Raw genomic sequence first — 26,150 nt, 5'->3', positions numbered from 1 at the left:
TACCGTCTGAGCCACCAGGGAAGTCATACCACAAGAATGCTGGTTCATCGGCCTCACTCCAGAAGTCATTGAGAATCCAAATATTATCAAGCTCTTACAAAGGACATTTTTCTCAATTTTGGGAATCACTGAGAGCTAATGGAACAAGGCAAATGCAACATCTCCAAAGTTAGCAGAGAAAACTCAAATATATCTTCTGTTCCTTGGCCTCTTTCAGAATTTCAAGTGTGTCCTTATTGAGCATTGCCATCAACCACTGTTATCTAATGTTTGCTTTCCATTGCACCTAGTTTTATGTGCTGGAGACTCTTTTATTTCTATTCATGCTCCTCTATCTTTAATGTGTTTAGTCTCATTAATGGCCACTTGTATATGCAAAAAATTTCAGAAGATACTACACAGAACAGTGTAGTATTCGAAAGGTGGTATTTCACATCAGAGAAAGGAAGCATTATCCATTCATCCCTACTGGTAAAGCAGGACAATTTTGTAATACATTGTTATGTTAATATGCTAGATAAATTATAGGGGGATTATAGGTACTAGAATAAAGTATATATTGAGGTTGATCATACACTATGAGAAGGATTTTTCTAAGCATGAAACCAAAGGCTGAAAATACAAAAGTATAATTTTATATGGCTACAACAAAATTTTAAATCATGTATACTAAAATAAAATATCACAAACCACGTAATGTAAACAAAACGATGGCTAGGAAGAATATCTAAAATATATATATATGGAAAATAATATTTTAACATATTTAAAACACATAAATTAATGAGCAAAAAAAGAATAGCTCCTATGGAAGTGGGGAAGACTGTGACAAGTAACATATAAAAGGAGTAAAATTGTCAGTTTTACAAAAATTTAAAAAATTCAAGTCAGTACAATGAGATTAACAAATTGGTGAAGATAAATGAGAATAAATGAAAAAATCCCCTGGAAATACACAGGGAATATCCAGCGTTCAAAGCTGAAGGTGCTTTCACACAGTGCTGATAACAATACAAATTTGCATGATCTTTAGGGAGAAAAATTGGGCAAAATATGTAATAAGCATTAAATAACAAAGATATGTGTAAGGATTTGTCTTCAAAGTTGTTTATATCACCATTGTTATAAATTGTGTTAAACCGGGAATAATACAGATATCCCCCCCAAAATAAATTGAATGAGTAAATTTTGATACTTTAACATGATAAAATATTTGCAATCATTAAGACTTATTTTTACTATATATGTTGAAATAATGTTGAAATACCTCATCATATTCTCTTGAGAAAAGGAATTATAAAATATCATGTTCTATATTATCCAATTTTAAAATAAGAAAAATAATATTCATAAAATAATTTCTGATAGGGCATATTTAAAAAATAAGAGTAATGAAGGAAATGAAGATAACTTTTCTTAATTTTCTGTTTCTGTTTTTATATCCTATACCTACTTCATATATCACTGTATAATGAAAATTAAACAAATAGTAATAATAATGGGGAAGTAATAACCTCTCAAAAATGATTCTGACTTTTGTATGATATATAGGCATTTTTGATGTGAACTAAATTTATTCCCACTTGAAAACATATGCAGTTACTTTTCAGACACTCTGTGGAAAGCATGACAGCAAGAGTACATTTCCCATTCTAACCCTCCAGTTGCCTTTGTACCAAGCTGCTGGCCATCATATCAATCCAGGGGCCTAAAGATATATAGAGTGAATATAAAAGTGGCGTAAGAACATATATGTCTGTGTTTCAGATTCCATTTTAGTACCAAATATTTTCCTTCTAAAATAAATAATCAAAAAAAATTTTCTCATTTGTAGATCATGTAACAATTTACAGTTTTTTCACCATACTTCATTTCATTTGATTTTAGTGATGGCATGATTTAACAGAAATACAATCTCAAATTGCAGAGCTGCTATGATGTGTAAAACTAATTTGAGTCTCAGTCTCAACCATCTGTAAAACAATGATAAGCATAACATTGTTTATCTGTTTACGGTGGTTAAGTGAGAAGCCATTCAAAACAGTTAAATCCACATAGACATAAAATCTCTCAGTAACTTTTCAGTAAATGTTTTATTGTTTTATTAAGATTTGTTTAATAATCACAATAATGTAATGAGGTAAACATTAAGAAAATATCTTAATTTTGGAGATAATGGAAACTGGTTCAGAAAAGTTACTCAGAATCACAACATAAAAATGGAAGCTGGTATCTTATTAATAAAATTTATAAGAATTGAATGTACCATTTCCAAAATCTGTTTTAGAAATTGAAAGCAGAAGTCAAAGTATGTAAATAGGAAGAAATAAATGCCAATTTCCAGATTTTTGTTTGTATTCTGAGTTGAAAAATGTTGTCAAACAACAGGTTTATTCTATTTTACAAACACAAGCTTCATGCTAGGTTTTCTCGTAACTGGAAAGGAATAAAAAAGAAAAGGCTATTTGAAATTTGCAATTCATAATTTTAAGGAATGGCCAAGTAATGACTTAGTGACAACATTCCAAATAAAATAGAAAAGACTGCAAAATATCAGCAATTCTAGCTAATAAATTCATAAATTCAGCCATATGGGAAAACTTTCAAGTGTCCTCCTCTGTACTATGTCAGACCCTTAAAGACTAATGCAGTTATTTGAGTTTAAGCTATTTTTGCTATGCCTACTCTTTCTCTTTTTCTCTCCCTCTTATCTAATTACTAGCACAAATAAAAATATATTTGCAATTAAAGTGACATAATATCTTATAAAAAAAACTACTGTTCATCTTTGTCACTGGCCTTATTTATTGTAGGTATTCCCCAAATATGTAGAATAAATACTAACAAGTTAAAATTTGAGTGAATCAATCTGGTACTAAATGGCTCATGGAATCTATTAACCTACATTTTTTTCATGTGTCTTTTCTTTTATAGAAAGCAGAGATTGCTATTGCCCCTCTGACAATCACTTTGGTCCGAGAGGAGGTCATTGACTTCTCTAAGCCCTTCATGAGTTTGGGCATATCTATTATGATCAAAAAGCCTCAGAAATCTAAACCAGGAGTGTTTTCCTTCTTGGATCCTCTGGCCTATGAGATTTGGATGTGCATAGTCTTTGCCTACATCGGTGTCAGCGTGGTCTTGTTCCTGGTTAGTAGGTTTAGTCCATACGAGTGGCACACAGAAGAGCCGGAAGACGGGAAGGAAGGACCCAGCGACCAGCCTCCCAATGAGTTTGGCATCTTTAACAGCCTCTGGTTTTCCCTGGGTGCTTTTATGCAGCAAGGATGTGACATTTCACCCAGGTTAGTTTCAAAGCCCTTAAGTTCTTCACCAACTCCCTAGTAATTCTAAATATTGTGCATAACTTCTCTCTATATGTTCTTATTCTAGAGGCAGAGCATTACCTAAAACAGAGAAAGACTTTGTACCCCCCAAATTAATCTAAATATACTCATAACCAATTTTTCCAGATTAGCACAAAGTATGGATGCATCATAAAGGTTAATTTCCCACTGGAAAAGGAACATATGGAACCCATCAGAACCCATCAAAAATCATTTAGTATTAATATATCCTATGGTGACTTGACAGGTGGAAACTAAACCTAAATTCTTAAGAAAAGAAATTTATTTTCATGTTATTTCCTTTATAAAATCAAATGTTTTGTCATTATTGTTCATTTTTCAGGATTAGTTTTGAATTCAACTTAAATCCTGTGTAGCTTAATGTAAATATCTGCCATGAAATTACCTAAGACCTAAATGAATATAGTAGTTCCAGATATACTATTTTCTAAACAATCATAAACAAGCTAAGCAGTATACAGAGTCAGAAATGTAAATACTATATATGTTTTATCTGTGGAATCACATCTCATGTCAGTTAAGACATAGTTTAGTTAAGTTTGCCAAAAATGCAGCCAACCTACTGCTACAAGAAAAATATCAAATTTCTCTGAGAAAAGTAGGTAAAGGCAAGAGAAGCTAAGAATTAAATTTAAATAGTGACATATTGGCATCACATATATGTGTATCATTTTAAGAAATCTTTCTTAAAAAGAGACATTTTAGCAACAATGCACTTTGTATTCCTGATGACCCAGTTCAGTTCAGTTCAGTCGCTCAGTCGTGTCCGACTCTTTGCGACCCCATGAATCGCAGCACGCCAGGCCTCCCTGTCCATCACCAACTCATGGAGTTCACTCAAACTCACATCCATCAAGTTGGTGATGCCATCCAGTCATCTCATCCTCTGTCATCCCCTTCTCCTCCTGCCCCCAATCCCTCCCAGCATCAGAGTCTTTTCCAATGAGTCAACTCTTTGCATGAGGTGGCCAAAGTACTGGAATTTCACTTTTAGCATCATTCCTTCCAAAGAAATCCCAGGGCTGATCTCCTTCAGAATGGACTGGTTGGATCTTCTTGCAGTCCAAGGGACTCTCAAGAGTCTTCTCCAACACTACAGTTCAAAACCATCAATTCTTCGGCGCTCAGCTTTCTCTGAGCTGAGTCCAACTCTCAGTCCAACTCTCACATCCATACATGACTACTGGAACACTATAAATGTGCATAAATTCCAGTATAGGAATTTGAATAAATAATTTTCAATTAATGAAAAGAAATCAAAACAAATCAAGTAATAATTTTATGGTTTTAAAAATCAGGATTAAGTAAATGCTAAGTTAAAACCAATAGGTGCCACTTATATAGTAACATTAAGAAGAGAGCATTTTAAGCTAGAAATGCCATGAAAAATACTAAGAAAATATTTTAAAATAGTTGTCACAGGAATTTTAGGTAGTCCGATGGTCCTATTGGGTGAAATTAATTATGACTATGCTCTGAATTTTTTATTCATTTCATTCTCACTTTTCCTCTGCTCACTCACACATCCTTGATAGCCGGAGAAAGGGTGAGAAAAAACATTTTTTGAGCTCTAGCATCAGTTTTCAGTGCTGTCATACTGCACATTGAAAAGTCACATTCTTTGGTCTCATGCAAGCAGTGGCAAAGAGAACACTTTTATACCCATGTGGAAAGCACTTTAAGACATATCTCATCCTCCACTCAGAAAAGAAATAGAATATTTTTATCCAACAAACAAACAAAATGTTCTCAACTATGGTTCCTTGGAGACCAATCCTAGGTATTTTTCTGGTCAAGCCCTACCTTGGCATATGTCCCATCTATCCTTGCATACCTCTGACTGAAGGTAAAAACAAGTTCTCTCACAAAAGCATCTAGCATCTTGTATCAAATCTAAGAGCTTACCCGTTGTTAAGATGTATTGCTATTTTATAATAGTGCTGCCAATCAAACTGTGATACTGTGTTTTATCTCATCAAACATAGTCTGCATCCTAATTTCAGAGACACTGAAGTGTAAGAGGGGGGTCAATGAATTTAAGCAAGTGTTCCTCCTCTGGATCTGAAGGAATGGCATTTGGTTCTACATTTCTGCCAAGTAAACAATTAAAAGGAAAAGTATTTTTTAAATGGTATTTATACATTCAATATAGCATGAAAGATATCAAATGATACAGAGATACTAGAATCATTCTTGAGTAGACTATTCAGAACATAAAATGACACTTGCAATTATTTTTAAACATACACAATGGTATTTCTTTTCTTTATGTTGATTATAGAAAGGAAAATGTACATTATCTTATCCATGTTTAGATCCCTCTCAGGACGAATTGTTGGAGGTGTTTGGTGGTTCTTTACACTCATCATTATATCATCTTATACTGCTAACCTCGCTGCTTTCCTGACGGTTGAGAGAATGGTCTCCCCCATAGAAAGTGCAGAAGATTTGGCCAAACAAACAGAAATTGCCTATGGAACACTGGATTCAGGGTCAACAAAAGAATTCTTCAGAGTAAGTTGAGGGGAAAACAAAAAAGGAAATGTTCATAACTTTGAAATTTAAGCAATTCTGCAAACAATTATACTATGGGCTCTAGCTATTATAGGCTTTGCAAACACAATGGTAACTGCTATATTTAAACATAGCTATGCTGTATATTTCTACTTGGATTTTAGTCACTTTAAGTTGCAAAAGCCTATTGATTTATTCACATTGCAAGAGGGACCCTCACTAAGGAAAAGTAACAGCAAAAAAGTTAAATAAAGAAACTTTATTTAATAATTCATCCCAAAGATTCCAGATAATGCCATGATGATACTTTATCTGACAAGATTTGGATTTGTCTATGCTTTAGGACTTAGAGCATAAAAATGAAAACAGGGCATAAAAAAAAATACAATAACCTTACTGCATTTGAGTATCAAAGCCTTAATAGCATGTTATAATACTTATATGAGGTTTATTGTTCCATAATGTATTCTGTAACAATGGATTTCAAAGCAATATATTTGCTTTCTCACTAGATAAAGAGAACAATAATTACTAAGTTCTAGCACCCTTGTAAAACATTGTGTGGTATTTCATTTGAGCTGACTTCTCTGCTTTTGCAGATAAAATTGCTCAAACTGATATAATTGCATTTCACATATGGATATGATTCCTTTGGCTTGCCATCAGGATGGCAAGTATTTTGGAGGTTTTTGGTTTTCAGCCCCTAGTGCCACTCTAAGGATGAATTTTTTGATCAGAGAATCTCTTTTACTCTTGTTTTACTTAAATCCAGAAATATAAATTTCATAATATCTGATCAGAGATAAAGGTTCATTTTGTGACTTCAGAACCAAAAAACTAAAAAGTAGTAAGGGTAACATATTCACAGATATTTAGCTAGGTAATAATTGCATCTTATATTAGTATTAAACATCAATTGCTTAGAGACTAGATATTTAACAATTTAGAGGACAAGATATATTTCACTATTTTCCTAAACTATTATGTAAAATTAATGATAGCCCTTTAAAGCAAATTCACTCATATATAGTACTTGGGAAATTATACTTTCATTTTAAACGTATACATTTATTGTTTTCTCATTCAGGTTGCAAGTTACTCCTTAAGCCAGGCTTAAGTTTCATGCACTTGAATTTTGATAAGATATTTCTCTTTTTTAAAAAAATTCAATTATAGTATTCTTATATACTATAAATGCTGATGTAACACTAAATCACTGATGTAAAACTAAATCACTGATGTAACACAGCAAATTATTCTAAAACTGTCCAACCCATCCCTGCACATTGTGTTTTTAAAAAAGAAAAAAACAGACAGTGAACATATTTGTCAACAATTTGGAACATTACAAAGAGATATAAAATTTTAAGTTAATTATAAAGTATTTGTAGATTTTTCTAAAACTATAAATAATAGTCATGACAATATATTTTATTAACCATACGCTATGAATAAACTTAATTAGCCAAACTTTTTTAACTTACTAAGTGCATCCCAGTCTCTAAAGCTTAATATAATAGCATACTGCTCTAATACATTTGAGCATAACTTCAAAACCTTGCTAGAAATCTAAAAGATGAAAGTGTTAGTCACTCAGTTGTGTCCAACTCTACAAGCCCAAGGACTATAGCCTTCCAGGCTCCTCTGTCCATGGGGTTTTCCAGGCAAGAATCGTGGAGTGGGTTGTCATTAAAGTTTCACACAAAAGAAAGTAGGTAAAATGTAGTGATTTGCCTAAAAATCAGTATAAATAGTATACACATTTGTTCTATTCATTGCATTTTACTAAAAAATGATGGCTGATTTTCATGTAAATAAAGCAAATGTTTATAAGTTCATCATTCTGCTTTGAGTGAAAAAGGAGAAAAGAAACATCAGAGTGATTTCCTGAAAATATTTCAAAGCTGACTCTCTGTAAATCTCTTTGTCATCAAGTATATTGAAAATATTATTTCTAATCTTTATAAAATTTTTAAAAACTTCTCAAATTTAAAAAACTAATGAGGTAGATAAGAGAATATATTGATTAAAAATATAGGAATAAAGAAAACTGCTTCCTAGACACAGAGTCTTCCATATAAGTTGTTCAGTCACCATGCCCTATCTCCTTTCTGTCCTACCCAATTCCAATTTTAAAATTGAAAGAGTTTCATAAGTATAGGTATTTATGCTGTAGAAAAGTTGAACCCAAATGGGACAAGAAAATCATTTTCCCTGGAAGCACACTTCCAGGAATTCATAAATTTCATTTCTCTGATAAAAACCTCATTCATTTCCTACCCTGTGTTCTTCCTCCTCTCTCATACATGATGACCTGGTTTAAATAAACTATTTGTCTGATAGACTGAAGAAATAGACCATGAAAGGTATTTTCGTCCCTATCAAAATGTTTTCTTACAGGAACACAGTAATTGTACATCTGTCAGCTTCACTAAATTGCCTCAGGCAGTTATCTATACTCAGGACTTCAAAAAATGTTGCCGTTGTTCTAGGAAAAGATTTAAGCCAAGGGGAAAATAACATCTGAATTCAACTATTGCCTTGGTTTTGCCCCATTAAGAAACTTGATAAGTCTCTTGTTATGTGCACCTTGTTAACCATACACATAGAGGCATTTAAGGAGAAGGCAATGGCACCCCACTCCAGTACTCTTGCCTGGAAAACCCCATGAACGGAGGAGCCTGGTAGGCTGCAGTCCATGGGGTCGCGAAGAGTCGGACACGACTGAAAGACTTCACTTTCTCTTTTCACGCTCATGCGTTGGAGAAGGAAATGGCAACCCACTCCAGTGTTCTTGCCTGGAGAATCCCAGGGACGGCGGAGCCTGGTGGGCTGCCGTCTATGGGGTCGCACAGAGTCGAACACGACTGAAGCGACTTAGCAGCAGCAGCAGCAAAGGCATTTAAATAAATTTTGTGTTTGTCACTTAATGACTGGCTTTTGTAAAGGCACTTTTACATTATACCTGATTTGAACACACTGATTTTCATTTCAGTGCAATTTTATCCTGTGCCTGTTTGTCATCAGTGAAATTAGATTAGTATCTCAGTTGTTATAATATGATCATAGTGCATTGATGAGCTCTTACTGGAACTTTAGTCTTGCTGCATAAGCTACTAAAAGCAGGAAATAATTCACATGATAACAATGTAAATATCAACTACAGTGTATGACATTTTTATATTTATATTAAAAGCAAAAATGGCAAAATACTTAATTTTGAGAAATTAAAAAGAAAGCACATTTTTAAATCTCCAAGAATTATTTTAAATAAAATAGTGTTCTAAATTAAATAGCTTCCCATATATTGTGTTTCATAATAAAGATGAAACTGACATTAATTTTATGATTTTAAAAAATGGTGATATATTACCTTTGCTTATTACCTTGAGCATATTCACTCCCCAAACCTGATCTTTACAATTGAAGATGAAGATATTAAACGTGCTATTATCATTACATTTATGAACTTGCTGGGTCTGCAGAAATTTCCTGAGTTTAGCCTGTCTTATCAAATTTATAAGGATTACCTTGCCCTCGTTCCTTAACAACACTCTCATACAGTGACAGGTAAGGCACAGCAATATTATTTCCAGTGCTTTACTTCTTGAATTCTCCCACTTGACCTTCTCCACCATGTGGATTTGATTTTTTCTAAACCTTGCCCCTTTTAAATCAGAATCAGAATTTTTAAACACTAACATTGTGACACACCATATAAATTTTTTATAAAAAGTTTCTTTCATCATTCCTAATTTATATTATACTGATACATAAGAACTGTTAAGCATAATTACACTAAAGATTCCTCTTTCTTCAGGATTTTAAAGGAGTTAGTTTCTTTTGCATTTATGGTATATGTAATCAATATGATTTAAACAAATACAGCAGTAATCTTCCTCACATTAATATTATGGGAATGGACTACAATAAAATATCAATAACAAAGGTATTTTATTCCTTTACAAAAATCACTTGCTTTAATTTTCTGTTGCATTTATATTGTAAAATTACTTGCATAATTACCAAGCCCTAAAATCTTTCTTTTTTCCATTTTGCTGTGTTAGTTTTGTTTACTTGTTTCTTGTTCCTGTAACGAGATACTGAATAATAAGAAAGTTGGCAAGTAACAAGCATGATTCTTGTATTCTTAAATTTTTTTAAAGAAATTTTGATCAAAATAATACTCAGATTTTATTTCTTCTAGTTTCAATTTAGTATACACAGTGAAGCAAATATATATATATATATATATATATGTATATGTATTACTATATGGCTGATAGATGTTTACCATCAAGTCTCTAAATTAAAATAACCAGAATAGATGTTTAAAGACAAGATTGAGTAATCCAGAGAGTTTATGATTTTCAGAGATTGGAACTCACTATAAAATGGAATAGTTCATTCTCTGGAAGAGAACTTCATTATTAGAGATGAAATGAATGAGGCCAGGCAATATGGCCTCCCTAGTGGATCTTATTAATTCAGATAATCTTCTGCCCTGGAACCACATAGAATCTTTGCAATTGAAATATAGTTGGCATAGAATGTTCCTAATATGAGGATTTCTGTAGCGAGAAGAAACCTGTCATTACCTGAACACACATACACAAATATATCAGGATCTCTGTATCATGAGATATTTTTAAGTATATAATGTAAAAACATTTCAGATACCTATTTCCTGAAATAAATAATTTCTATTTCCTGAAACTTTTCAGGATATCTATTTCCCATCTGATATTTATCACTATCTGAATGTATATTAACATAAAATATCTGGAGTTCGATTTTTTACATATGCGAATATCTTGTGTGGTTTATTGTATAGGTTTATTGATTGCTAAATTCCCATCTTATGAAGCGAAAATTTTGAACACCACTTTTAATCAATCATCTGAGTAATTTGCTTTTGCCCAGAACATGTATTCTTAAGTTTGCTATTCAGGTTCCTTGTCAGTTATTGAATATCTGCTTCTTGTTGGACTCTATCTTCTGGTAACCAAAGTTGGCTTAAATAAGTATACACGATACTCAGAATTTGGCCTCATGCATAGAGTCAAGTTTGGTGGAAATCTCCATTGCTTTTAGTTTTAATTCAGGTGCAAAATTTCCCCACTTTGCTATTGAACAAAAATAACTAAACCAGATAAAAGTCTGTGTGTATCTTTGTATTAACAAACACCAAACAGGATTCAGGCTTTTCTATTTTATTAAACACATCCTTAGGGACATTTGCATTCACTTGGATATATTTTCAAATTAAAAAAAAAGAATGTGTGGATAAAAAAATTTAATATAAATGCAGATACCCACAAAAGGAATTGAATAAATTAAGTACAAAAAGCAGTGTAGATCGAGCCAATAAATAAAAAAAATAAAGTTTCTTTACTGAAGTCAAGGGATTAGAAAAACTAACTTTCCAAAATAGAAAGTGGAAAAACAGGAATCATTTCTCTTTAAGTTTAATGTATGTTCTATTTGGACACTTTGTTAGAAAAGGTCTAAAAATGCTTTGGTGGACCTAAAATTTGATTCTTGTTTTATAGATATTTGGTTTACAAACTAGGGCAGATTTCTCCTCCTCCTTTGGTGCTCAACTACTGACTTGATAGGAACTGCATATTTTGTATGTATCTTTTTAGAATGGTTCTCACTAACACTTGGAGACATGGAAAAATATAAAAATAAAACAATATAACAATCCTCCTTGTTTGCTATAATTCAGTACAACTCTCTCTATGGATGTATATTTTTTATAAAAACAATAAGTTGTTCTTTAAGCAGTTAACTAGGGTAATTATGACATGAGGTACCTTTTTCATCAAATATCACTTTTAAATATCTTTCATTTCATTGATTTTCTTAATGGTAAAAGGCAGTTTTCTAATTATGACAAATTGGAATTAGGGGGTAATGTAAAAGGCTTTATCCTGATTCCAGTTCAGTCAATATTAACATCTTGTTCCCTTCTTTCCTGTATTTAATTTTATTTTAATTTCCTCCAGAGATCAAAAATAGCAGTGTATGAAAAGATGTGGACCTACATGCGATCAGCAGAGCCATCAGTGTTCACTAGGACTACAGCTGAGGGAGTAGCTCGTGTCCGAAAATCCAAGGGCAAATTTGCCTTTCTCCTGGAGTCCACTATGAATGAATACATTGAGCAGCGAAAGCCATGTGACACAATGAAAGTTGGAGGAAATCTGGATTCAAAAGGCTATGGAGTAGCAACGCCCAAGGGCTCTTCATTAAGGTGGGTGGAATAGTATAACAATATAACATGTGTTGTTATAGTATTCCACCTTCCCTGATGTCCCTGAGAGAATTATTTTGTTTTGTGTGTGAACATGGTATGTTTGTTTGTTTTTCTTTCTCTCCATTTCATATTTTTTGGTCAACAACCAGGTAATTTTTTTTAATTTTAGAATAATTAATCATAATCGACATATATCTTTTAAGGCCATATAAAAACCAAACTGGTTGAACACTAGCTGCTTCCAGTGGGCCTAAAACATGGGTAGCATATGCTTCTATATCTCATCAACTTTTTTTGGTCACTGAAATCTACATTCTCATTGTGTCAGTAATAATTCTACATTTTTCATTATTTTTTAAAATTATGCCTGCCCACTAGTTTCTATGAAGAAATCAACATCTTCTAGAAAAACACTTTTTTTTTCCATTTCAATGTTTCATTTATTATGACATCATTATATTTTTAGAAAATCCTGATGTTGTACTGATGCTAACTTTGCAAATCACATTTATTTAAAAATGCAGGAGGGAAAACTGGGCTCTGATTTTATGGTGCTTACTCAAGTCACACTCTCACCTGTTGCAAAGGGAGTGTGGCATAAGTAAGATCTGTAAAATTAGACCCAATAACAATGCAAAATTGTTAACACATAGACCCCTAAAATATGACTTATGACTAAAGCATCACACATGTGGTTAATAGCCCACAAGTGTTAAAAGTGGCACTTTAATTCTTAAGGAAATGTTGGTAAAACCTGCCCTTTTTACCCTTTTGGTCCTGGACATAGAAAATCCACATGTTTATGTCCAGGAGGCAGTGTTTCCTATTTTCCTTAAGTAATAAAGGCTGCTTTTTGGTTACTGGGGCTAGAATAAAGCCAGGGTCAAAAGTGACAACTGACAAATTACTCTGGTCTCAGTGCTGTTTAGGAGAGATTCATACAAAGCACAGATTCAAGAGGAAATCAGAATCTTTGCTAAAGGAATTAACCAAGAACCTGATCTTGAGAAATGATGTTTCTGGTAAGCCTTGGAAAATTAAGGTAATAAGACCTGTACTATTGCCTAGTTAAGAGTGAAAATGATATAATAATATATGATTGGTTTCCAAGGGGCAACTGCGGAGTGCTTTGGGTGTCTGTATTGGATGGTGGAGGAGTTGAGACAAATATAAGAAACAAATACTAGTACTGAAAAGTTGTGTTAAACCAATATTTTGTGCTTGTAAACAACACTGTAACAATTAGAGAGTGGTTTCATGTTATGTTCAAAAGGGATGGTTTTTAAAGAGATAGAAAAAAGTTAGCCAGTAAAGACAAATTTGAGTGTAAACTTTGGCAATTCTGAAGTCAGGTTTATTTAAACATACTTCCCATGTGAAACTGGAGAATTGTGCAAGGGGGAAGTCCAACATAAATTATCCATGGGAATCCTCTAACTATAACAGAGGAATCTGTAGTTCTTAAATAATGCTGGGCAAAGTATAGATCAATAAAGAATTGTGAAATATCAAAATAAATAAATCAATTATCCATGATAAAATTCTACCCCAAAACATGTTAGCTATTCAGAATCAGGCATCAGGGTATTTGGTCTTTAAAGGGTTTCTTTTGTTTAATGAAATATAAGAAAGATGTAATCTCAGTGAGGCCATGTGGCAAATACATCTCCATCAAAATAGTAACTACAAGAGTACAAAGTATAAATTATTTTTAAAACACCCAAAAGGAGACAGCTATGGTGGTTGATATGTAGATCACTGTTCAGACTATTGATTGCATTCACTGGATGTAGCATTTGCTCTTAGTTAATTCTCTGTGGATGTGGCTGCCTTGTCCTCTGTCTTGTGTCTACTGATAAAGGCAAGTTCCAGGGACTGAATTTGGCCTGCAGATACTGGTGCGCCGGACTCCCATTGATAGCAACAGTGTTCCCGTCTTAAATGTGCCACTTTGTCAAATCCACACTACAGGGATTGTTTGGGGGGAAGCTGAAGGACTTCATCTGTCTAGAACTGTATAATAATCAGCTCTGGCCTCCCCCTGCTTTTCCTGTCTTTCCCTGGATCTTGTTAATGAGGCAGTTGTTAAACTCAGCTTCCTGGGTGAAGAGTTGTTTATGTGCTTTGCTTTACACATGCCACAATTTCCTGAGCAAGCTGGCCCCTGCAAGACAAAAACAGTCATTTTGTCCTGCCTTTGAGAATACTGGAAGGGCACTGAGGGCTAACCAGCATTCACCTTACCCACACCTCTTCACTCCTTCACACTTAGCCCTGCTGAGTAGGAGGCTCATTAAGCTTAAATTCTTGTTCTTATTCAACCAGTAACCTTCTGCTTCAAAACAGGGAAACTAACGTAGAGAAGAATGTAGAGATGGACTAATAGGCAGCTTCTGTATAAAAAAGAAAATGCAAAAGAATCACAGTCCTTAGAGCAAAATCCAGAGGGTATACCTGCATCAAAGTATCTTTGAAAGCTTTCTTCCTTATTTGTTCAGTTAAGACTAAGTCTATTTTCCTGTAAGATCTTTTTTAACCGGATTTTTGGGTTAATAGTTTTGGATACAGTGAGACTGGTCTATTTCATTGTCATTAGTTATGGCTTTCTTTCAACTGCTGCTGTTTTGATTCATGGGCAACATGAGACTTTAAGAAAAGGAAAAAATCTTCCTTCTATATAAGTATACATAGTAAAGTTGTATACTTTACTATCAAAATGGTACTTTCTTTTGTATACTATCTGTATTACACTACTTTCTATACTTTTAACTTTGCCATGCAATAAGTAAACTGCTAAAGATTCCTTAGAGTGAATCATAATTTAGTTAATACAGATTTGTTGGCTATTACATGGTTTTTAAATGAGGAATACCCTTTTTAAAGATATTCATGGTATCTAGAATCTTCAAGTACCTCTAGGGAACCTAGAAGTAGATCATATCTTCAGAATTCTCCTGGCCTTTGTAAGAATGTGTATACTTGACCTTAACATTTGAAGTCAAGTTAAAGAACTAGTCTTCTGGGAATTCCCTGGAGGTCTGGTGGTTAGGACTTGTTGCTTTCATTGCCCTGGACCCGTGTTCAGACCTTGTCCAGGGAACTAAGTACTATCCTGCAAGCCACATAGTGCAACTAAAAATAAAATTTTAAAAGGAAAAAACTAATTTCCTCTACTTTTATTATTCAATACTTATAATCCCCGTTCACAGGTTACCTTCTCTAAAGCTGTGCAGTATTTGTGGAACTGCTGTTAGTATAAACTAATGATCTGTCAAAAAAAGGGTCTTCCGAGAGAAAGCAGCCCCAAAAGAACTTCAGAACTTCATCAGTGTTTGAAATCTGGAGGGAAAAGAGGTCCAATTGGACTTGGGAGCTGATCCTTTGAAACCAAGCACATCATGCTTAGTTTGAAAGAAGCCAACTTAGAACCCCCACAGTAATAGCGTGGCAGGAGGGGACGAAGTACTAAGCATGGGAAAAGCAGGGCACATCTTCATTGACTTTTTATTTGAGTGTTTAACACAATCATTGCCCTCATCAGACACTCGGCTCAATTCTAAATCTGTGTCAGAGTAGATAGAGTTCTCTGTATGCCAAATTATGTTTCTTCCACTTTGGAGTATTTTTTAGAGCAGATGTATTCAATTTAACATTTAACTTCATGTGTGAAAAGTATATTATCTGTAAACAACCACTTTCCTATGTAAAATTTGTGGGACATATTTAATCATCAGTTCAGGAGTTCTTAGAAAGTTTAGAAAGGAGGAGTTTCTTCAAATTGTAAGAATAAAATTGTAGTCTATTTTTGGTGTTAGTAACAAGTCAATTTTTAGCACTTAAGGTAGACACTAGTAAAACTTAAAAGTGCAGAAATTTAAAGCTGAGTACTTATTAGTACTCGGCCTCAAGTACTTTTAATTTGTTTTCTGGAAATGAATTACAGAAGATTAGTACACAGTTTTGTGTTTTTTTTTTTAACTATTATGGGAAAAAAGAGAAATTCTCATTTATAAATATCCTTCATTTCATTTGGTGTCATATTAAAAATGCTACAGATAACATATATTAAAAAATGCTACAGATAACTGACACATTTAAAAATCTTACACAAAAACTTAGTTCTTGTGATCTCTTTATGTTTCGGAACTTAGTCTGATAGCCTAGCCTAGGGATTAGAAAAATGCACTCATACAGACATCAATAGCACCTCTCAGCATACAAACACATGCAATTCCCCCTGGCTGTGATATGCTTAAGCACTTACCCTATTTGCTGTTAGAGATGTGGAAACATCAAGTATTTCACATTCACATGGTAAAGGTATCAGTGTTAAATGTGTCCCAGGGGGAAATGCTCCTCTTTACCATTCATACATTCCATCATTCTCTTGCTTGATATTGAGTACAGTAGGAAACATAAAACTTTCCACTGCCATTTAAAATTTTAGGTTTTTCATTTAACTCTTTCCTACAATTAAAAGATGATTAAAATTACAACTTCCCACGCAAAGGAAAAAAATCTTGCATTTTTCTACATTTCTTTAAAATTCATCAAATATTAACGTTTTTCATTTTTCCCACTTATTAAAAAAATGCTAATATGATTTGCCTTCATTCATTTGCCAATTTATTCAACAAATGGTTGTTGAGTTCCAACTGAGAATTTACCAAATAGATTTCAAGTTGTTCTCTCTAGGGATGTTTTGTGGCTAGCTAGGTAACGCCATTTAACCGCTTCTAAATTCAATATTCAGCTGTTTCTAAATCCAATATTCAGCTCTCCATTACATTTAGAAGCTATATTTTAGTAACTTGCCTGAGAAAAGTGAATAATATGTGGCTGTTTTAGTTTATACTACTTCATAGAGGATTAAATTTAACAAGATAAAATTGATAAAAAAGAAGGTAAACCTTCACAAACTGATTGAACAAGAGATCTAAGACTAAATCTCCATTTTGACAGTGCAGTGAAAAGCCAAAATTCCACACTGCTGTTCTTTCATCCCACACTACTATCTTGTAAACAAATACTCTTAAGTATAAAGAATTCCCCCAAAGAATATCTATATCCTATAAATTCAGGTTAATTCACAACTAATGTGAGTGCAGAATCTATAACCTTGAGTTACACATGATATATATATTTAGGAAACATAAAGTTGTCTCTAAGACCAAAGTTCATAATCTGATATGTATAAATATGCTGTGGATGTGTTTCCTCTTGGTATATGTCTAATAGCTGGACAAGTTCCATATTATGTCACTCATCTTTATGGAACATCTCACTACAAGAATTGGTTTCTAGAATTGCAGTATTAGTGTTCAGGTCATAAAGGGGACACAGAGAAGCAAGAAAGCAAGTGAACAATGGGTCTGTTCAGCTAAGATAATATCAGCTGAGTTTGTTTGGACTGGTTTGTTATTCATATGTAAGAGAAGGAAGATAAAATATTTTGACAGTCATTTGAAATGAACTGGAAAATTGTAAAGACTATAATTTATAATTATATTCTGTTTTAAGTAGAAATAAGAAACTGTAACCTGTTTATTTTATAAATGTTTATTTCTCCCCAAAACTCAGTCCTATAACTTTTGTTTTCAAAATGATATAACATACATTTGAGATAGCTTTGCTACAAGCATAATATCATATGCACCTGGCAACACCTGACTAGAAAGTCACCATTCAACTCTCCAAAATACCTCACCTGGCTTCAAACCTTCTCATAAATGACAGTATATTGACTCCAAGAACATTTTATAAATAATAATTATACAAACAGAAGTTAGAAATACTATGAATACATTGTCTATCCTCCATTAATACCACAAACGGCTTTTTCATGATTGCTGCTGCTGCTACTAAGTCACTTCAGTCGTGTTTGACTCTGTGCGACCCCATAGACGGCAGCCCACCAGGCTCCCCCATCCCTGGGATTCTCCAGGCAAGAACACTGGAGTGGGTTGCCATTTCCTTCTCCAGTGCATGAAAGTGAAAAGTGAAAGTGTAGTCGCTCAGTCGTGTCCGACTCTTAGCGACCCCATGGACTGCAGCCTACCAGGCTCCTCCATCCATGGGATTTTCCAGGCAAGAGTACTGGAGTGGGTTGCCACTGCCTTCTCCTTTCATGATTAAAAGTAGTTTATTTTAAATGAATAGGTACCATACTTTCTGAAAACCTAAAATATTGTTAGGACTCATTTAAAGAATGAAATACACTTTTAAAAACTTTGTAAAGCCATTTCAACACGTTTCTTTACCGTCACACGACTCAACAATGAAAAAACATTAAAGGCATAAAAATATTCTTAGCATTAAATTGTGCCTTTCAAAGTATACTATGCCAAAATGTGCAAGAAATCTATTGTTTGAAACTCTACTGACCAAAATCATGACATCATATTGAAATAACCATGGTTTTATTTATATTGCTTTTTCTCTATGATTCTCAATGAAGAAAATGCACAAGTACTTTTTTTACAGAAATGGTAAAAATTCAATGTTTTCTCTAAGCATTAATTCTCTGGGAGTTTGCCAAAATAAAAATCAAACTGGAGTCAATCAAACAAGTGTAACACAAGCAACTCACTTTCAAAAGCGATATGAGTAAATGGATCCCTCTCCATTGTTGCTTTACTATGCAAGTTTATATAAAAACTGTCAAGAACTATCTGCAAGGCCTCTGCTATTATAGAAGCCTAGTCATTTCATATTTGGAGCTGAGAGATATACAACTTCTGAACATCCTTTTTGATAGAGTAACAGGCTAGAATACTATTAGTAAATAAGAGAAGATATCACCAGATCCCCAGTCCCTAGTCTCCTCTCTTTTTAGGCACTTGTAACTAGGACCACAGAAAAAGTATTATCAAAAAGTCATTGCTACTGACTTAGCATGAAAAGCAAATGCTTTTTTAAAACCATGAGAAATAGAAAACTTAAAATTAAACCAGTATCGAGAACCCTAAATCAATACACTAACCTTTGGCTTATGTTTGAGGCTAGGCTAGCCAGAAGTAAATAGGATCCCAAAAAAATGGACCTGATTGTCTTCCAGAGTAAATATGAAGGGCATAGACTAAAAACAAACAAAAGAAAAGAATTACTTTCTATGAAATGATAAAGTAATGATAATATAAGGCAAAGAATCAGATGTTAGTCTATCATTTAATATTTTTAATTTGTTCACTTTTAAGACATAATGTTTGAATTTAGCTTAATGTATAACTATAAAAATTACTGGGCAGGCTATTTCAGAAATGAAATAATATTAGTAAAAATACAGCATTATAGCTTTCAAACCATATATATATATATATATATATATTTATTTACCTGCTCCTTTTAACCCTCTTATGATGTCATTTTATTATAAAGGAAGACGTAAATTAGAGATGTTAAGTGACTTGCCCACAGTCCCACACAGCTGAGATTGGAAATGAGATCTTCTGACTCTCTCCAGTGCTCTTAAGGGAAAAGAACAACAACAACAACAACAACAACAAAAAAACCTCTTTACTATAACTATAGTTTACTTTGAAAGGTTATTGAATAGATTCTATGATTATTCTATGTTGTAGTTTCATTAATATTGATAATTTCAAGGTATATTGAAAATACCCATGTAAGAGCTCAAGAAATTATATTTAATTCATACTATAAACTAAAGAAACTCTGCTAAGTTAACCAAACTAGACAGAGGTAGGTTTCAGGTCAACACAAAGAAAGATTTTACAACAATTAAAATTGGTTCAAATAATGAGGGGAAATGGGCTATGTTTCCCAAATTGTTCAAATAGAAGAGATTCTCACATCTCAGAGAGTACAGAAAGTGACATCTAAATTCCTGTCTCATTTTGAGAGTCTGAGATTCTGGGTCATGTCCTGAACTGTCTTTAGGAAAACAACCAAAAAATTTCTGTTATACCTCTTTGAAGCGGTGGACACTTAATAACACGAGGGCGAAATTCATTCCCAGAATTTCAATAGAAGCTCATTAGGCTTTGGGATTAAGTAATTCACTAATTAAGTAAATAGCTGCTTTTATCATAGTCTGTCTACAATGTGAAATGGAAAAGTATTTAAGGAAACCACTTCTCTGAGAGAACCAGAGAGACACAGTTCTTGTATAATTATAGAGTTTTAAAATTAAATACTGACATCAAATTTGGGGCAATATGCAGATCTGACAAAATCCTTTGAATTATATGAGTGGTAGTAAAACAGCTAAAGTGAAGCACATGTATGTAGAAGGACTTTCTTTGTTTTTTAAGAATGAAACATATTTTTCCATATCTAGATATGATTTAAAAAATTGATCTATATAATATAGTATCCTGTATTGTTTCAGTATGTAATACTTGAGAGTTTTGATTTTTAAGGGCACCATAATATCCCCAAACAGCTTTATTACTATTTAATTTCTTTTCCATTTTTTTTCCTTCATCATAAATAGCCATCAGTTAATGCCCTGAAGCAGGAAGACTGCACAGCCATTGTGATTGTAACCAAGCCTGGCAGTGTACCTACAGTTTTTCTTTTTCATAGATTCTCAGATTATTTGGAATATAAAGGTATTTCTGTCAAAACTCTGTCATATAAGTGGTCTCCATGGACGAAGTAGGTGTTTCGTAAAATATACTCTTTTTTTTATATTTATAGCATATATTTATGATTTCTGAATGTATCTTTTTCAAAAAAAAAAGGAAAGTATTTCTGTATATTTTCTTTAGAATTTATAGAATATAATGGATAAAGACAGGTTTGTCAAAAGAGCCATTCTTAGAATATTCATTAAAGAGATGACGCTAAAGTTTCTAAGGATGAGAAAAATGTGCATATTTGTAGTTGGAGGAGTTTTATTGTGCCATAGAAATATTATGGAACTTTAAAGTGATTAAAGATCATAGGGTGAATCTCATGCTAAATAAGTGGTAATAGTAATAGATGTATAATACAGAATCTTCCATACAGTGTTTTTTCCCTGCATATATTCATAATAGCCATTTGAGTAACAGCTACAACATCCTTCATTTTGATATTTCTGGAATATATTGTGACAACCTGAGCTTCCAAAAGTACATCCATTTTCTCACTTGATGTCATTTTACTTGATAAAGAATTTTAATAAGTTACCCAAAGTTAAATAACAATAGCACATGATCTTGTATGGGTTCAGGCTCATTCTTGGTCTCCACTTTCCTCCATGTCTCACAGAATTTAATTAACTGTCTGGTATTTGATTTTTTTATGGGAGCCAGTCACTATCCCTGAAATTATGTCAAGGGGTATCCAGGAATTGGCTCTAAGATCAATTAATTAGACAGTGGTCTCTGAAGAGATGAAGTCATTCAAGTAAGAAAAAAATATATCATGTGTAACTGACTTACTTTATTGTACAGCAAAAACTCCAATTTTAAAAAAGACCATATCAGAGACCATATAAATGAAAATTAAAAAAATAATATCTATTACATATCAAGCATACATATATGAACATATTTTTTGGTATCTTCATCTGGACAGATGATGTTGTTGAAATTCAAGTCAAATAACTGAGAAATGACAGAACTGGAATAGAAGCCCATTGTTGTATAATTACCAAATCCATGCTCATTTCACTATGCTATCTTGTTTCTCTCCAAAGAAGCCAAGAGTCCTAGTTAGATAGACACATTAAGAAAAAAAAAAATCCCATATTTATCTTACCTCCGATTCCCTGTTTTGAAAAATTAAATCACATAATTTGCAATCATATTCATCTCCCAGACCTTTTCTTAGTCTTCCAATCTAATGACCCATTAAGGGTGTTTTTTTTTTTTTTCACTTTTACAATAATTCTAGTTCATATCAGATTTAGTACTGCTCCAAACATGGTGTTGCCTCTAGCACTATCATTATACACTCAAAAGACATGAACATCAGGGAAATGGGTTGAAACATCACAGCATGCCTCTCCCTACCTGGGGAACTCTAGGTACTCTCATGGTACACCCTACATAATTCACTCCAGCTGATGAAAATTAACAAGTCAATGCTCTTCCATAAATCACTTTGCTCTAAATCAGTATTCAGTTTATTGGAGCTCTAATAAAGTAGACTAAAGAGCAGACAATTTTGTCCCCCTTACAAAGCTAATGTTGGTTTAATCCTTAAATGGATCTTAAGTTCAATTCAGTGAATGCTCCAGTATATCAGACAGTTGGTAGTGTCTTGTGAGACATGAGAAAAGGATCCGCCAGAACTGAACTTGACTTTAATACAAGACCATGTTCTATTATTGTTTAACTTTGGGTATTTCTCCCCTAGGAGGAGGACAGAGGAGAACTAACCAGCTCCAGGACTAAGGTAAGAGGGGAGTTTTCTTTCAAAAGAATGGGTTCCATTTATTTGAAGGAAACCCCTCCCCCACCTATTTTTAATCCTATTTTCTTTATACATTTATATTTTTTTAACTTAACAGGATTAAGAAACCAGCTTGCCACCTGTGCATAATAGTTATTTGAATACCCACATACAAATGTAATAGCAGAATAAAAAACCTTCACACGTCTTATCAGTTATATGCTAAGGTTTTTTTATCATCATTAAACATCAGTGCCAGTCTTCTATTAAGGATTAGATTCTTATATAGGTCTTAGGAAATTGTCATCAGTTTGGAATTTTATTACATGTAAAATATGGATGGTAACTGACAATCAAACTATAATGGATAATAAGGTTACAAAAATTTTGGTAAAATCCAAAGTGTTTCTATAGAAAATATATCATTATTAAGAAATTTTTTACTTTAAATAAGCAGCTGATGTAATTTAAATGATATGTAATTGTAAATATGGTCAGGTTAGACTTGGTGTGAAGTAATATATATTAGTGAAATTTTAAGGTATCTTTTGAAAGCTGTGGTTAGAAAAATCTAAGAGGAAAGGGAGGTAATATTGTTTCAACCAGTATTTCTCCATGCTTATAGAAGCGCTTACCAGGCCTCTTTCATTGTTATTAATGGTTTCCAGTGTTACTTCTCATGTTTTATGTTGTTATCCATAAACATAACATCAGTATTTCCCAAATTTAATACCCTATTTCAAATTGGTCCCTCCATAGGGGAGAAGTGCAAAGTGAGAAACAAGTGAAATCCAAAGTGAGAATTTATAAAAACATCCAGAATTTGAGATATTTGAAGAAGTCTTATGGATTATGGAGGGATCAGCTCCCAGATTCTATCCAGTAATATTTTTTTGTTATTGTTACTCTCAAGAAGGCTAGATCTTACATGACTCAAACAGATTTTAAGAAAGCTCTAGGATCGTATAACTAAGACACTTGTGGATAAAGAAGGAAATTTTAGGGAAAAAAAAAGACATGTGCAGAAAGAATGAGAATTCAAGCAGTGAGTTGCTAGTAAATAATCATCTTTCAGAAGCAGTTTTTTCTTTGTTACAGATATGTTTAGAATCTTGACATCAGCTTAAAATTGGATTTGGGGGGTTTTAGTGAAAGAAAGTCATTTCAGAAGGATATATTATTATTAGAGATTGTTGCCTTCTGAGCAGGAACCATACTAGTCGTGTAACTAGGAATGTACATGAGAGGACACATACAAACTAGAAATTTGATTTTATACCAACATTTATGTAGATTACTGATATTGCCTTGTCGTGCTAAGTCACTTCAGTCATGTATGACTCTCTCAATACCATGGACTGTAGCCCACCAGGCTCCTCTGTCCATGGAATTCTCCAGGCAAGAATATTGGAATGGGTTGCCATGCCCTCCTCCAGGGAGCCTTCCTGACCCAGGAGATCGAACCCAAGTCTCCTGTGGCACACACATTATAGGCAGATTCTTTACCACTGAGCCACTGGGGAAGCCCAATGATGTTGCAATGGTCATCAAATCCAGAAACCTAATTACTGAACTTTTAGCAGATAAAGCATTTTGTCAAATAGAACTTAACTTTGGCTTTCTCACTCACTGACTCTCTTAGTGAAAAGTATAGGCTATATTTAAGGTACATTATTTATTCCTAATGTATTTATTCCTGAATTTTATCATGCCAGATACATGGATTGCTTAAGCAAAAAAAAAGAAAAAAAAGTCAAAATATTTTTAGTGAAGTATTGATGTGTTAGAATTTGACACCCACACAGACATTAGTTATGTCAGGTAGATCTGTTATATACTTTGAATTCTTATAAAATATATCATGATAATCTCATTCCAAGAAAGAATTGGTGGTTCTTCAGTGATTTCTAGTTCTTTTGGATAACCTGAAATTGAGATAAAACATCATATTTTTCTTTTTTTAGTTTCTCAGTAAAATGAAAGTACTGGTCTCATGTTACCTGCATTCAATTTATTAAATATATTAAGACTAGATGGTGAAAGTGCCCAAACTGGTAATTTAAAAAATATTCAACCCCTGAGCTAATAGCTAAAAGACTGTGTGATATTGTTCTAGTATTAACATCAATAGGAGCAAAGGTGAGACTATTTTAATAATTTAAACTTTCTTCCTATTTAAATTTTAATAAAAATAAATGAGAGAATATGTTTCTGTTTTGAAATATGATTGTATGTCCTGTTGCTCTCAAAGATAAGAGGTTTGTATTTCACTTAGGATGGCATAAGCTTATAATATTCACAGACAAATGTATTTAGAAATCCAAGTCTTCAGTTCTTTCCAGAGAATAACGGAAAAGCCACATGTTCTCCTAGTTATGAGCCTTCTTTGAATGGCAAATTCAGATAGCTTCTTTTCAAGACCCTATTTTTACCAAACAATTTCCTTTTTCTGTTTTTGCTATTCTCCCACCTAACCAAAATCTGAGTCAAAACTTAAAGATAGATGAAATAAGATCACTTAAAAGATACTTTAAACTATATATTTTAAGTTATATTTAAAGGCTGTGCATGCATGCTCTGTCACTTCAGTCATGTCAAACTCTTTGTGACCCTATGGACTGTCAATTGCCTGGCACCTCTGTCCATGGGATTCTCCAGGCAAGAATACTTGAGCAGGTTGCCATGCCTTCCTTCAGGGGATCTTTCTGACCCAGGAATCAAACCAACAACTCATGTCTCCTATATTGGCTGGCCATTCTTTACCACTAGAACCACCTAGGAAGCTAGTCTATTACTAAAAAACAGAAACCTGAAATGAAAGAGAAAAATTAAAACTTTAATATTTTCTTTCAAGAACTTGATAAGAAATTTAAAGTATTTGTATATAAAGATTAAGTAGATGTATTTAGCGAATTAAATACATATTTATATGTACAACAAAATAAATCTTAATCAAGTTAAACCAAATGCAGTTGACATTTAAAATCTGTTTATGATAAATTAAATTTTTAATTTCTGAAATATGCTGAATTATATTGTTCTAAGTAGAAAAAATATCTTTAAAGGCAGTATGTTTTATTTGCTACACTAAAATAGATTAGAACTGAACTATAGAAATACTAGTATCTGTGATTTTTATCTTTGACTTTCATTGAAAGTGTCAGATTTCCCTTGATATTCACAAACATATTTGATTTTATCTTTTAGTATTCTTTCTTTGGCTACACAAACTGACTGGCGATCCCTTTATTTTAACTATCTAGAATATGGAATATTTTCTTAGATTATTTTGTTTATACAGTGGACAAAAGTTCTAGAGTCAGTAATTTCATATGTTCCTCTTGCCAATATTTAACAGATAGTTTTGAAGCCTTTTGCTTTCTTTTATTTTGTTTTAAAACATTCTTCATATCAGGTCTTCTCAAAATTTATCAGGTCCATGGTTGAAAGATTCTCTTTCATTGTATAACACACTATGCTTTCATTTGAATGGTTGCTTGAAAACTACCACCTTAAGTCAACTCATTGAGATATCATCCTACATTTAGTTATTGCCTGCTTACTCTATTTCTTGCCCTGCACTGGGACTGAAAATGTTATAAAGTATCACAAGACACAGCTGTTGCTTTCCAAGGAGAAAAAAATGTACAGCTAACATTGTA

At 33.1% G+C, this 26,150-nt stretch overlaps 1 protein-coding gene across 10 annotated transcripts in view; it reads left to right on the top strand.

Moving 5' to 3' along the window:
• The window catches only part of GRIA4 (glutamate ionotropic receptor AMPA type subunit 4), a 680,457-nt gene that overhangs the window by 616,878 nt on the left and 37,429 nt on the right, over positions 1–26,150 (top strand). For 8 of the 10 annotated variants that reach the window (XM_024975311.2, XM_024975310.2, XM_024975315.2 and 5 more), the window contains 3 exons: positions 2,935–3,305; positions 5,684–5,882; positions 11,894–12,141. In XM_024975311.2, the coding sequence (XP_024831079.1) occupies positions 2,935–3,305; positions 5,684–5,882; positions 11,894–12,141 (818 nt within the window). Of the gene's footprint in view, positions 1–2,934; positions 3,306–5,683; positions 5,883–11,893; positions 12,142–22,452; positions 22,492–26,150 lie in introns of all 10 variants that reach the window. The other 2 variants (XM_059874770.1, XM_059874769.1) reach the window with 1 other exon arrangement.

Source organism: Bos taurus, chromosome 15, assembly GCF_002263795.3.
Source record: "Bos taurus isolate L1 Dominette 01449 registration number 42190680 breed Hereford chromosome 15, ARS-UCD2.0, whole genome shotgun sequence".
Classification (NCBI taxonomy): domain Eukaryota; kingdom Metazoa; phylum Chordata; class Mammalia; order Artiodactyla; family Bovidae; genus Bos; species Bos taurus.
The sequence above is the reverse complement of the archived record's forward strand: the minus strand, read 5'-3'. Positions and strand labels throughout refer to the sequence as shown.